The sequence below is a fragment of the Canis aureus genome, chromosome 35 (genome assembly GCF_053574225.1).
Source record: "Canis aureus isolate CA01 chromosome 35, VMU_Caureus_v.1.0, whole genome shotgun sequence".
Lineage (NCBI taxonomy): Eukaryota > Metazoa > Chordata > Mammalia > Carnivora > Canidae > Canis > Canis aureus.
In genome coordinates, this window is record NC_135645.1 from 2395873 (window position 1) to 2410663 (window position 14791).

Consider the following 14791-nt stretch of genomic DNA (forward strand, 5'->3'; position numbering starts at 1 on the left):
AAAAATCCAGCTACCACTAGATTTCAATTACTACTGGAGGTCTGTGCAGGTAAAAAGTGAATTACGTCAATCCTCTAGATTGATATAAACAGATCTATAAAAAAAGATCTATTCATCATCATCTTACAATGGAGAATTACAGATACAATTCACCTACAAGAAAATAACTCTTAGTTTCACCCATGGGGGAAAGCTAGGGGCTTTCCCCTAGCTTTTCAGTTTGTTGTGCTCATGGGAACTTGAAAAAAATCTATGATTTGCAGGAATGGACTAATCCATTAATCACAGGTTAACCTGCTTTAACACAATTGCCATCCCAGGTTAGAGACCCCCCTCTTCATCGTGCATATGCTTACAACAACAACAACAACAACAACAACAACAACAACAAAACAAGGGTCTGTGATTCTGCTAAGCAAGTTAGTGCTGATAGAATAAAGCTTTATTTTGTAAACTTGATTTTTTTTCCCTTTTTTGCTTTTTCTCCCACCAATGACTCTTTTTGTCCTTTTCTCTTAGGATTATAACAAAACTCCTTTCAAACCCTTTGAAACAATTTCCATTGTGTCATGGAACACAAAGGAATAGGATTCTAATTGCAAGCAGGTATGGGCTAGTCATAGGCTGTTAGCAAGAGGAATCAAAGTAAAAATCCAAGAGAAAGGTGCAATTGAGACCCATCAAGGTGACTTCAGCACTCAGACCACTCTGAAGCACTGCCTTTCACTGTTCTTTTCTGCTTAAATTTTACTAAAGGGGTTTTGTTTCTAGCTAGAGAGGCCATCTTTTACAATTACTGACAACATTCCAAAATGGACCATATTGAAGATTCTCTATTCTAGGGGAAAGCTTCTCAGTCAATGACTTCAAACTGAAAGAAACAGGTAATGAAAGTTGCTTGAAATGAAGGGTAGCTCCTTACCTTGGATTTCAAATTCATCAACCTCATCAGCAGAGCCGGAGTCAGAGAACTGTGTTGAATCACGTGAGCTGAACTGGGAGCTGCTAGAAGTGACCCGAAAGCCTGCTATAAAGAAAGAAAAAGAAAAGAGAAAGAAAAGAAAAGAAAAGAAAAGAAAAGAAAAGAAAAGAAAAGAGAAAAGAAAAGAAAAGAAAAAGAAAAAAGAAAAGAAAAGAAAAGAAAAAAGAGAGAAAGAGAGAAAGAGAGAAAGAAAAGAAAAGGAAGGGAAGGAAAGAAAGAAAGGTTGGTTAATAAACAGGACAGAAAGAGGTCTCCTACTCCTAGGGTCACAATGAAAGGGGCCTGGTATGACTGGGAACCTTGGCCAGGAAGATGCTGGGAGAAATGGGCACTAGCTCTTCTTGTCAGTTGTTCCTCATTTTATTTATGAAATTTTGAAAGTTTCAAATAAATAGAAGGTACTACTATCTGGGAAGTGACTCTGGGACCAGCAGTCTTAGTTCTCATATAAGAAATCTATTTTTTTGGAAGGTATTTCTGAGGTAAGAAATGGATGAACTCTAGAGCTCTGGGTCTGGTAGGAAAAAAATTAGAACAGCATAAAAAACTCTTTGCGATAGCAGAGGAGCCCTTGGCTTGGTTATGATATCTCCAAGTGAGACACAAAAGGAAGCTCACTAGGCACCAACGCTTATCCTGAAGCCCTGCAGAAGCAGAACTGAGGGGCTCGCAGCCTCACTCACTTCCATGCTCTGTCTCCTGGTACACGGGGAGCAGGTTCTTGGTGCGGATCTGCTGGCGACGAAGGCGGATCTTCTGCTTCAGTTCCTGGATCTCTCTATCGCTGTCTTCCTCCTCTTCTTCCTCCTCTTCTAGGCACTGGCTCATCATGTTGCACTTCATTAGCTCAATGGCAGCAATCAAGGACTCTGAGATGCTGAAGTGGGCATTCTCCTGGGGGGCAGGAGAGCACCAAAGAAGTTGATTAGCAAGGGGCTAGATGTGTTGAACATCTCACTGACTGTAATGCTGGCAAGTACAGCTTCTATGACATGCACTGCTTTTATTCAGCTGAAATGAACACTTCTACTCTAAGAAAAGCTGACGGCCAGAAAACCTGTTCTATATTCTCTTTATTCTCAAACCTGCCATGCCTGGCCTTCCTGTCCTGCTTTCTACATGAAAATATGATAGAGAAGAAGTCCAGAATTTAATATCAGGGTCTTTCTTAGAGCCATACCCCTATAAATAAAGTATTAAAGTAAATGGAATAGCTCAGGATAAAGTGTTTGTAAGTGCTAAAATGCTATAGGGTCATTATTCATTACGTATCTGAGTCTTATTTTTTTTTTTTAAGATTTTATTTATTTATTCATGAGAGACATGGAGAGAAGGGCAGAGACATAGGCAGAGGGAGAAGAAGGCTCCTCGCAGGGAGCTTAATGCAGGACTCAATCCCAGACTGAGATCACGCCTTGAGCTGAAGGCAGATGCTCAATCGCTGAGCCAGCCAGGCGTCCCACATATCTGAGCCTTATAACAAAATATAGATGTTAATTCTGGAAACATCTTTTACCTAAGGTTCAAGGGCCAAGGATACAATAACCATGTGGCCAAAATTCAGTACTCCTGCGCCCAAGGTAGCTGCTAATGCAAAAGCAGTAATATTTTGGACTCAGTGAGGAGCATATACTCCCTGAAAAATTCTCTAGAGATTGAATGTGTTGAGCTTATCTTTACTTTGAACTTACTTCACCCATAGTCTTTGCTCATGTTCTAACTATGTACCTAAAACCTCTTTCAAACAAATGGCCGCACAGCCCCTTAGGCCAGATGTCCCAACTCATGAGCAAACTCTTCAGTAGCCCCTTAGATTCCTCACCTTTTCCAGGTCTGCACAGCTCCCAAAGTCTTGCTCCGATAGGTAACTGATGAGGGACTGTCCTTCTGATGGTCTTCGGAACATGCCCTCCCCTGAGCACAGGTACTGACCACCCTCTGTAGGAAAACAGAATGTGAATGTGAAAAATTCTGACTTAGAAAGCAAATCTGTAATAGACAAGCTTCTTGAGAAGGCTGATGATTTCACCACTAAAGATGTTCCCAAGTTTGCCCAGGTAGCAGGTTGGAAAGAAGACGTCTACCTTCTAAAGGAATTTCTTTGAATCTCAGAATCTCAGAGCACTAAGCCTCTTGGTTAAAGAATAGAATAAATGAAGAGAGCCCAGAGACTATCCTTACACTATCAAAATTTAAAGATGACATACTTGCCCTCCTACCCTACAAAAAAGAAAACAAAAACCCAGTGCTGAGAACCTTGACAAGGGAACAAATAGCTTCCTCTTGTGGATGATTTCCACATAGAGCTTATCTTCTGGTAATCCTGGCCCGATACCAAAGGCTTCTTTTCATGGTCCCTCTCACCCACTCAGACAGCCATCCATTTGGATCAATAGACAGTCATGGTGATAACACCCACAGCGTAAGAGAGGGTGGGACCCCTAATTCAGAAAGGAGCAAGAGAAATGGCAAGACAGTGTGATTTCTAGCACGGGGGCTGTAAATAATGAGAGGAAGGGTGAGACTGTACGGTGTGTACCCTCCACGGAGCTGACATGAGCCAGACAGCTCAGAGCTTAGTAGGCACATAGGGAGAGCTGAGAAAAGACACAGCTGCAGCCCTGGCCTTCCTAGTACTCACCATACTCCATGTACAGAGAGCTGGGTGTGCTGACTTCACTGCTTTGGCCAGAGTAAGGCAAGGGGCCTCTCAACTTCGACTTATCATTGCAGGATTCTAGTGTCAGTGGCCACCAGGGAGTAAAAACACACATACGAGGTGAGCAACAATGTACATTCCCAACTGTGGAGTTTCAACATTTAAATACTCCCATTCCCGATGCCCTCCCAAACAGGAGAGGGGTGGCACACCAACAGGGAACAGTCCAAGAATGCAGGAACACATGGAGGAAAGGAGATGGTGAGTCCCTATATTCTAAGAATAAAGAGAAACTATGACCCAGAATGCAGCAACACAAAGGTGAAAAAGAATCAAATCAAAATGAACTCATGAGTTTAGTTCTTTTTTCTTCTGTCTTCTTGCCAAATGTTGGCTAGGAATATTAGCCAATTTCCATGCTCTTGACAAAAACCAATGTAGAAAACAGTCCTCACATGGTAAAACAAAGATAAGCACACTGAACTTTTCTGATACCTGGACACTGGGCTTTTAAATAGTCTCAGAATGGTTACACTAGGAATACTGGGATAAAGCCTCTATTGAACCTGAAGTTTGTCATACTTACATATTTAACCCACTTCTGAATTAGGTGAAAAACAAAAACATCCAGCAATGTCCTTAAGAGAAGCATCCAGACAATGCTAGAAAAGCCTAGACGATGGCCCTGCAGCCACAGGGCTCAGATGGCCACAGGGCTGTGGGCCCAGCCTGACAGGAGAAGGGAGGGAGAGGTTTCAAGAGAAGCCTGGCAAAGTAGGAGTGGCCGCGTAGAAGTTTTCAAGGACCAACGAGGAGCAGAGAAATAGCAGCAGGCAGGGCTTGCAGGAAATGAGAAACTGATATTCTTCTCCAAAGGAAAACACTAAACTCCCAGCGCTACAGAAGGAAGGCAGAAAAGCCGGTGAGTGCCTGGGAAGTGAGCAGGATGCTCTGGGAGAGTGAATGATTGAGCTGCACCCAACCCATACCCCCCACAGATGGTGCCAGCCCGTCAGCTGCTCCTCTCGTTACCTACTATGTGGTAAGAGGTAACTGCGTTTTCCTAGGGTCTCAGAGATTTCTGCTGGTCCTGGCACTGGGCTCTCCTCCTCACTACTGAACTCTAGACAAGCCAGAGTCACCAGGATGCCTCGCTAAGAAACTATGACTTGCAGGGGACCTTTGAGGTCCTGAGTCAAATCCAATGCACAACACAAACTCCAACTCCAGCACTCCGCTCCTCACGGCACGTAAAGGCCACCCAGACTTCGCTTACTGAGCTAACTACCTCTAGATGTCGCCCATTCAAATGAACAGCTCTAATTCTTAGATTTCCTCACATTCTCTTGGGTCTTCTTACAATTTCTCATCTCCTTAAGAAGAGCAACGCCCTTCTAAACAGCCGTCCTACCTCCTCTTTAACTTTCCCTTTTCCGAGCTAACATACTCGGTGGCTTCACTCATCACCAGGAGGCCGGAGCTTTCGGTTCTCCTGATCACTCTGTCTTCTACTATTAATATCTCCACGAACCCAGAATTGAACACGGTATTTAATTTCAACACCACCGTGAAAACGAAAGAAACGACCGAAGTCACTAGAAAAAGCCTGTACAGTGACTGGAATGGGGGGTGGGATGGGACTTATAGAGGAAGGAAGGCAGGCGAAAGAAAAGGAAATGGGACTCTGGGAGAGGCAAAAAACATGCATCCACATCCAAGACCACAGGACGGGGGGAGGGGAAGGTGTTAACACATTCTGGTGTTAATTCAAGGAAAATAAAGTAATCCACAGTAAGTACTCAGTCATAAAAAAAATTCTGACACTGATTCAACATGATGCCTTAGACAAAGAGCGGGCTTTGCTTTCACCTTTGAGCAAAACACGATCGATAAATCTGGACTCTGCCTCCCAGAAGCTGCTGGGAGACTAAATGCGGCATCTGAAAGTCACGGGTGGGAAACGTATTATGCAAAATGTCTCTGCCATTTTAGAGACGGGTCCAAGAATCACAGCAGGATTGGCCAGACTAGCCAGACTTGATTTGACACCAGAATGGAAAAGGAGGTTCTGAACTAAGCAAGATGGTCACAGAGGAGGAGGAGGTGGTGGACAGAAAGGACTGGCTCCCAAACCTGCAATGGGATCTTCAACTATAATGGTGATATTCCTGGGGCCTCCTGTACGTAGACAGACAGGTGCAGAGGAGAGTCCAAACAGAGGAAATGAGAATAGAGACAGTGAGAAAAAGGGCATCCTTTCATCTAGCAGACGTGGGGACTCAACTGCCAAGAGGGGAACCCTACTGCTGAAGAACTCAGCAACTGAACTGAGGTAGCTGACTCATGAGGAGCTACACGTGACCCCCTCTCCCTCAGACCCTTTGGCTTAGGTTTTCTCTGGCTCCCTTTTCCGAAGCAGGTTACTGTGGTTTCTGGAATCCACATGGATTCAAGAATGGGGGCAGGGAGGTTTTCCATGCTCAAAGCCCAGTGGCCTAGAGTACAGCAGACAGCAGGCCTGCAGCAGCTGATGTGAAGCAAGGAGCTAACTCAAGTACTCTTCACATCTAAGAAAGCTTGTGTGAAGACAGGCTTTGATTTGGAGTTGTTGTTTTTTTTTTTCCTAGAGAGTTCCAAAAGCCAAACCACATCTTGAGTAGAAAAACGGGGAAAAAAAAATTTGTCACTTGCAAGTTTCAGGTGAGGGCCTCAGCTCTCATCTTTCTAGAAACTACAATGAGAAATCAATGGCAGCTCCAGCTGCTAAAGGAAATCTCCCTCTTTTTCCTTTTTTTTTTTTTTTTTTTACAATTTTTTATATTTTATTTCTGGGGCTTTTCTACCCAGAACTGGCTTTAAGCACAGAGATCCACGTTATACTTGCTGTTGTGGAGGTTCTCTTACAAACGAAACCCAACCAAAGCCTGCTGGAACTAACAACCCATGACAGAAGATGGCAGGGAGATGGCAAAAGCAATGAGCCCCACCTCTCCCGTGCCGAGGGTGCCCTCTGCTAGCTGCTGGGATTTGTGTGAGGGAGGCTGAGGTGACCAGGGCCCCTCTACAGGGCTGCCCTCCAACCAGAATTAGTGAAGCAGCAATCAGCCCCGCTTACTTGTTCCCACACTAGTATATCCCTAGTTTTCATAAGGAAATCCCAATACCACTTTGCCTCTCTCATACTGCTATTGCATCTGACCACACTTCTCAGGAATCACAGAAAGGAGAGGGATGGAATGGGATTATTCATTAGCATTTCTCCTCTGAGAGAAACTTTAAAAACTCAAACTGTGACAAGTCACGTTGTCCTCTGATGCTAAGGAGGTGGTGAAAGAACCCAGGAAAACATTTACTATTTGGCAACGTATAGAGGCACAAACATAGATATTCTCAGAGAGATTTCCTGGGTATTCATAATACACGAGGAACTTCTCTCTTTCGTTACAAGCAGGACACCCCATCATGTCATCAGAAACATAACTTATTAACTAGGGGCTGGTGACTAGCATTACCTGGGGCTCCTCTGGAGGCAATGTTGGTATCCGAATGGGAGCGAGTGTGGCTCTTTTTTGTTCCACTGGTGGCAGGGAGTGTCTGCCCTTCCGAGAAGCTGGACCTGCGAAGGATGCTGGACAGCTGGCTCTGCCCGTCTCCTTCCTGCTCGCCTAGGGAAGAAGCAGCAGAATCTGGCTTCTGCGAGCTGCTGGAGGAGAACAAGTTGGAGCTGCTGCTCTCAGCATTGCTGCTGTGACTCTGACAGCTGGCAGTCCGGCCTCGGGGGTCCAGGTTGCCAATGGCCAAGTACTCGGGCCCCTCGCTGGCATCACTTGGGGAATCATTCTGGCTGCTGACCAAGGATGCTTCTAGGGGGCTGGTCAGAGTGCTAGAGCTCATCTCATTTGGGGTTGAGGAGGAATCCCTGGCTAATGCAGAGACTGGAAGCAGGGAGGCTTGGAAGGCTTGATCCTGTGCTGGTGAGACGTGCTCTCTGCTTTCTTGAGGTTTTCGGGGAGGGCCAGAGAGTGAAAAGGAAGTAGATCTTCTTTCTAGGATATAGAAAGAGAAGAAAAGGATGAGCTGGGAATCCTTGGTACATATGTAGGGTTTCTCTACAACTGAGGACCAAACTCCCTATCATTACTAGGTGCCCAGGACACGTGGTATCACCTCAGAAAAGGTTCACCATGCGAGGTAAGCAAAAATCGCTTAGAAGCAGGTAAGCCGCATAAGGTAAGGTAAGAGCGTGGGCTCTTGACACAGTGGCTTCATCGCTTATTAGTATGCATTTCTCATCTGTAAAATGAGCAATGGTAACAACACCTACTGTGTAGGACAGTTTTGGGGATCAAATGAAGTAATACATATAAATTGACTCTAACAGAGCCTGGCACATGGCAGGCCCTCACTTATTATTACTACTATTATTGAAATGCTTTCTTGCAATATGGATTAGAGATCCAGGACAATCTAAAAACATCTCTTTCCTCTATTACTTTAATGATTCTGCTGATCTTAGGCTAGTCACCATCCAACTTTTTAAGATGTCCATTAAAGACATGAAAGTTGACAAACTGCACCAACCCACGGCTCTGTCTATACCTCCTGTGTGCACCCACAAAGTCCCCTACTTTCCAGGGTTGGGCATTCATGTCATGACTACCCCTTCCTGTCCCCATACCTGAGCCGTGGTTGGGTACGGACTGGTAGAGGCTAGAGAAGGACCCAAAGTAGGAATGCTGAGCATGGCTGGTCGGAGGGGTGTATGTGGAACCAGGCAGGGCTGTCAGGCTCTGGCTCTTTGTTACCAGCAGCGGGCTCTCATGCTTTCTGGCAAACTACAAAAGAAACGTGTGTCAGAGTTGAGGCTGGGCGGGGGTGGGGGGTGGGGGGGGCTCGGAGGAGGAGCATTTAGCACTACAGAAATGCTAGTAGAAGCTGACCTCTGGCAGCAGGCTTGGACTGCGGCCAGAGCCTATAGGTACGACATACAACTCTACTGCTCTATCAGAGCTACAACTTTGAAATCTCGAAGTCCTGCCATACACCACAGCCTCTGAAATTGGAATCCTAGGTAGTACACCAGAAGTGCTTTATCATAGAGGCAGTACAACAAAATTCTTAAGACTATGCACAGAATCAGAAATCAGATAGATCAGCGTTCAAATCCAAGCTCTACCACTTACAAACTTGGAGCAAGAGACATCTCTATTCTGTCCTCCAGCTGGCTTCCTTTATAAAATAAGATTAATGTCGATCTTATAGAGGTATGAGAATTAAATGAGATGAAGCATGTATTGTGCCTAAATCAAGCCTGTAACACAGAAAGTGTTTAACAGGTGGTAACTAAGAATCAAAATTTAAAAACCAAGAGACACAGGGAATCCCTCCTGTAAAGGAGTGGGGACTGTGATTCCTTTCTAGCTGAGGCACTGATATTACTGATGGGTTGAGTGAATTGGAGGATTGCTGATAAGCAATATCAAGCAAAAAAATTTTCTTTAGGGGATCCCTGGGTGGCTCAGTGGTCTAGCGCCTGCCTTTGGCCCAGGGCATGATCCTGAAGTCTTGGGGTCAAGTCTTGTGTCGGGCTCCCGACACAAGCCTGCTTGGATCCTGCTTCTCTCTCTGCTGGTGTCTCTGCCTCTCCCTCTCTCTATGTCTCTCATGAATAAATAAATAAAATTAAAAAAAAATTTTTTTCTTTATACTTCAAGGACGAAGGTGATCCAACCCTGTGTAACACTAGGTCATACTAGGTATGACACTGTAAATCCTACTTCTGATGCAAAATCATCCTCTTCCCCCCAGTTTGTCAAGGCTCCTCTTTACAATGGGGTTTAAAAAACAGACACTTCCCTCCTTAAGCAGATCTTAGACCTTTTACTTCAATAGATACTTAATGGTACCTCCCCTTCTTCTCCAAGTTTTAGTTTTTTTTGTTTTTTGTTTTTTAAATGAAAGCCTTTCAGTTCACAACTGCCTAAGCAAAGAAATAGCCTGCAACAAAGGGTTATATCACGGTAAGGTCCAGGGCCCAGCACAGACACAGATGGTTCCTTGCCCCCTTACCATAGATGCATCAATCTGAGCCAGGAGGCGGGGGTTGTTCTGTTCAACTGCTTCCAGGCACTGGAGCATGGCCGTGACGTGGGCGTTGCTTAGCAGGAAAGCAGTATCTGGGGAGAGAAATGCTACTGCTGTGATGGAGCCCAACAGGGAGATTGTTAGCATCCCTGTACAGCCTGGGAGAGGCTCAGGGAAGTAAAGAGACAAAAGGTAAAAATGTCTTGAGGAGATTCATGCTGCTGCAGGGGAGCGGAATCAGGGACATATAAAGTATAGGAGAGGCTAAGTAATGTGCAGTGTAATAGGCCACGACAAGGGGGCTTCAAAGTCAGAAAGTCCCAGATTTGAATCCTGTCTCTAGGTGACTTTAGCCGAGTCACCTAACCTCATTGGGCTCTGCTTCCCTGACTGGAAAACAGGTGTATTATCATTATTATCTTTACATTTGTATTATTTTATTATAAAAGAAGTTTATGCCATCAGATTAACCGTGATAACTCTCCATGCAATGTTTGAGGTCAGGCATCAAGATCAGTAACAGACAGGAATTTGAGGATGATGTCACTCAGCTGAAGGAAGAACTCCAGAAGCACAGAAGGCTACTACTAGATATATTATTTCACTCTGCTTTATAGTCCAATATTTTTTCCACATTTTGTAGATTCCATAGTTCTCTATGGCCATAAAGATCTCTTGCTGTTACAACTGGCAAGACTCCAAATGGCATACCCAAAACATGATCAAATTACTTGTTGAAGATTTTTGGTGGTTGATAAGGCCCCCGTCTCCTCCCTCCTATCTTGAACCAATATAAGGAATAGATACAAAAGTTAGCCTGGCAAAAAAATTAAAAAATCTATCAGCAAGAAATGCTAAAAGAATAGCTTCTGTGCTTAAAACTACAGCCAAAATGGACTTCCTGCCAGTTCCCCCATGTATATTCCTGATTTGTAAGACAAGCCAAAAGCAATCTATCTGAGTTATTATCTCAAGTTTCTTACAGAAATACTTTTACTCAGGGACTAATCCTAGGCCTCTCTGCCCACTGATCCATTCCTTCTCTTGCTTCCTTTCTTTCTTTCTTTTTTTTTTTTTTCCTGTACCACAGAGATGCTAAGTCCTAAAAGTAGTGTCTTCCCAAGACCCTTTTTGCTGGTATCCAACTGGGGAAGTCAGGGAGGGGAAGAAATCCTCTGACTTCTCCCCTTGCTCATGCCCTCCCATCTCCTGCTAGTGCCTTGCTGGCTGAAACCTGCCCACTGAGAGCAGTAGCTCCCAGAGCTTGATAACTTCTTTTTAGGTGACACCTTCTTTCCTTATTTTTTGCCTCCGTATTTCTCCGCCATAGAACAGAGGTATTAATACCCAGCTCTCAGGCCTATTGGGAAGAGTATATGCATAAAAAGTATGTAACAATGACTAGCACATAGGAAATGCTCAGTTAAAAAAAAAAAAAAAAAAAAAAAAAAAAAGGAAATGCTCAGTAAATGGTGGTTATTCTTATCGGTTTATATCCCTGGGAGCAGGGGAGTACCTTAGCATAAAGTTGGATTGTGTTTTACACATAAAGGAGAAGACTGGACGCATGTTTCTGATTAGAATCTCTAGGGCACCCAGTGAAGTATATGGGGCTCTGGGGGGAGAGTCAGTCTATAAAGGAAGAGGAATGTGGAAGAGATGAAAAAGTATATGCAACAATCTTGGCTAAGTGACCGTCACGTACCTGTGTAGAATTTTCTGATATACTGCTTGTCCCCGAGCAGTGGTCGGAGCTGGGCGGAGAGACAGTGGCACTGCAAGCTGTGCTGCAGCCACAATTCAGCAACAGCATGCTCACTCACACCATCAGTGCTGCTCTGGCTATTCTCGTGTAAGCTGATGAACTGGGAGGCAAAGAGGATGGGTCACAACATGCATCCTGGTAAAAACAGCAAGACTGAGGCCTAATGACCAGAAAACTAAATGGAGATGGGTAAGAGGAAGTGATGAGTAGGATTTTTCCTCTGGGTAGCATCTAGAGGTTACTGAGGGAGGAGGGGAAGCAAGGGATCAGTGGTTCCACTGCTGCACTGGATCACTGAAGAGGAATGAAGCAGCTAAGACCTGATATGCGGCTCTAAGAGAGAACAAAGCTGCTACATCTGTCTCTTTATGTCCTAACTCCAAAGAGACATTTAGCCTGGAGTGTTCAGAGGAAGGATGAACTCGACCTCTTGGCTTCTCTCACAGAGTTCTTCATTTCAGTTGGCCTCCAGAAAATAATGCAACAAAAATCTGGGGACAAGGAAGATGCTTCTTCTTCTGGGGACAAGGAAGAAGATTCTCCACCAAAGAGGGTAGCCTGAGTGGCTCGGTGGTTTAGCACCGCCTTCAGCCTGGGGTGTGATCCTGGAGCCCTGGGATTGAGTCCCACGTCGGGTTCCCTGCATGGAGCCTGCTTCTCCCTCTGCCTATGTCTCTGCTTCTCTCTCTCCTCTCTGTGTTTCTCATGAATAAATAAATAAAATCTTAAAAAAAAAAAAAAAAAGATTCTCCACCACAGAGAGGTCATCTGAGCATCTTGTTTTGGCCCTAGTCAGAGCAACCTCTATTTGGAACCTCCTTCTAGTTGGCTGTTTCTAAAAGCAAAGTCTCCTAAGCAGCTTGTAAGTGGAAATGACTACAGCAATATATTTTAGAAAAGGAAGTTAGTTGGAGGTAAAGGAGAGTGGTGGTAAGATAAATTACGCGAGAAGGACAAAGAAAGTCTATGTAAGAAAACCACCGGGCTCTGGATTTTTCTCACAAAAGAGGCCAGTTTGACACCCTGCGATTTGGTTCCCTGATCGTTTGAAAACAAAGTACTTTTCCTGACATCATCTCAGCAATGAACCTAGCAGTGGGTGGGATATATATGAAACAAAACTGGCCTTGTATTGACACGTACTGAGGACAGGTGATAGATATTTTGAGGGTTCATTACATTACTCTCTTTAATTTTCTATGTATTTGAAATCTTCCATAATGAAGAATTAAATAAATAGATACATATGTTTGGCAGTGATTGATCTGGAACTAGCTGTGTAACTTTGGCCAAGTCACTAGCCTCCATGAGCTATTTCCCTAACTGGAAATCAAAGGTACTACATTGAGCTAAGCATCCCAATCTTACTTCCCCAAGCACTGTAGGGAACCTCGTGCCATTTTCCTAGGATTCTGAACAGCTTCATTCTGGTCCTAATATTGCAGGTCTTCTGAAAATAACAAAACTTTTTTCACCCCCTTCCCCAGCGGAGAGAAAATGGCCTAAAGCAATGGCTTTACATGGTTTATGTTTTAAAGCAAATAATCCTTCCCTCCAAATTAGTCCTATAGGAATAACTTTCTTTCCTCAGTTAACAGGAAACTTGACACACACCGTCTTTCTAGCCTAGGAAACCCTTCAGACAGAACATCAAACACCACAGCCTTCCGGTTACTTTTCACTTCTTACCTTCTCCACATGAAGGGCTGAGTGGGGACTGAGCCAGCGGATGTCCTTCACAAACTGCCAGTAATCAGTCTGGCGGCAACACACCTGCTGTGAGAACACAGAAGGTGAAGAAATCACTACCATTTTAGATCAAATTTAGCTCTGGTGTTGACATTCAAAGAGAGGAGGAAAAACGCCTAACCTTCCTTGCCTCAACAAAGGTTCTCAGCAGCAATCAAAAGGATATATATATATGTATTCATTCTTTTTAAGGATAATTGTTAAAAATTGTTTTAACTGTTCTTTTGGACAGGCAATGCAAGCATATGATATAGAAAGTTATACAATGAAAATAATCTGATTTCTCCCTCATCTCTCTACCATTTAGCCCCAGAAGGTAAATCTTAAAACTGGTGAAGAGTTTAAGTTATTTGCTAAGAATCCGAGATGAATGCCTTCAGTTCTTACAGCAAAATCAAGTAAGGAAAGACCTGCTTTTCCCATGCTACCCAGGTCAGGAAAGGGCTGCATTTAGAGTCAAAGAAATGATCAATTCCAGATAAATAGTTTCACTCTAGAGAAGGCCTGAACTAGAAAAGGCAAATGTTTATACTAGGAAATGAACTGGAGAATGAACTGGAGAAGGCAAATGTTTATACTAGGAAAACCTATTTCTTATTTTTTGAGAATCCTTTCTGAGATTATTGGGCACAGGTTAAAACTGAAATCTAAATAATTTAGAAGTACAGACCTAGCACAAGCATTAAGAGACAGACTAACCAACAGAACAAAATAAATAGCTTAGAAAGAGTCCTTCTATCAGAACTTAATATATGACCCAAAAGGCATCTCAAATGTCAGTGGGTTTCTCACCTAGACTGGAAAAATATCAGTGACAATTATAAGTGTCAGCTGTACAGGCTCTTTTGTCAACTGGAGTCATGAAGACCTCTAATATCTTGGCAGCATGTGGCAGTGTTTCTGGCCCCTGTTCTGTGGCTCAGTGGACACTGAGTGGCCAGGGGTAGGCAGCACTGGAATATCAACTCAGGTATGTCTCCTGGTTAATTACATCTATGTGACTAGGACCTAAACTTGGTTTCCTTTCTTTAGGCAAAATTCTAGGCTAACTCAGAAATAAAATTGGGGACATCTTACAGATACCACATTACAAAGGAATATTACTAACAATTGTATGCCTCACTAGTGTGATAACCTAAGTGAAATGGATCAATTCCTTGAAAGACCCGATCTGCCAAATCTCACCAAGAAGAAATAGATAATCTGAATAGGCCCTTATCTCCTAAAAATAAGACAAAACTAAACCAAAACTAAAAGCAACCCACAAAAACAAAACAAAAAAACCCAGAATCAACAATAACTTTCCTTGAGAGCTTGTTTGGAGGTTCTAGCAGGGGAGCGCAGCTACTTGTATACCCTTGACCGAAGAACGGTCCTCCTCTATCGGGGATGGTCGTCCTCCTCGACCGAGCGCGCAGCTTCGGGAGGGACGCACATGGAGCGGTGAGGGAGGAAGGGGACACAGCCTAGCCAGCCAGATCAGCCGAATCAACCCTGGCAATCAATGGGGTGACAGATGTCGCAGCCAGATCGCCTTCACATCCAATTAATA

At 43.9% G+C, this 14791-nt stretch overlaps 1 protein-coding gene across 15 annotated transcripts in view; it reads right to left on the reverse strand.

The window, feature by feature from the left end:
- The window catches only part of RUBCN (rubicon autophagy regulator), a 64735-nt gene that overhangs the window by 16242 nt on the left and 33702 nt on the right, over positions 1-14791 (reverse strand). For 4 of the 15 annotated variants that reach the window (XM_077884539.1, XM_077884531.1, XM_077884526.1 and 1 more), the window contains exons 3-12: positions 13180-13266; positions 11431-11590; positions 9711-9817; positions 8320-8476; positions 7154-7687; positions 5775-5819; positions 3624-3719; positions 2805-2920; positions 1666-1876; positions 923-1027 (exon numbers count right to left, since the gene is read on the reverse strand). In XM_077884539.1, coding sequence (XP_077740665.1) covers positions 923-1027; positions 1666-1876; positions 2805-2920; positions 3624-3719; positions 5775-5819; positions 7154-7687; positions 8320-8476; positions 9711-9817; positions 11431-11590; positions 13180-13266 — 1618 coding nt within the window. The remainder of the gene's footprint in view (positions 1-922; positions 1028-1665; positions 1877-2804; positions 2921-3623; positions 3720-5774; positions 5820-7153; positions 7688-8319; positions 8477-9710; positions 9818-11430; positions 11591-13179; positions 13267-14791) is intronic. The other 11 variants (XM_077884533.1, XM_077884529.1, XM_077884532.1 and 8 more) reach the window with 9 other exon arrangements.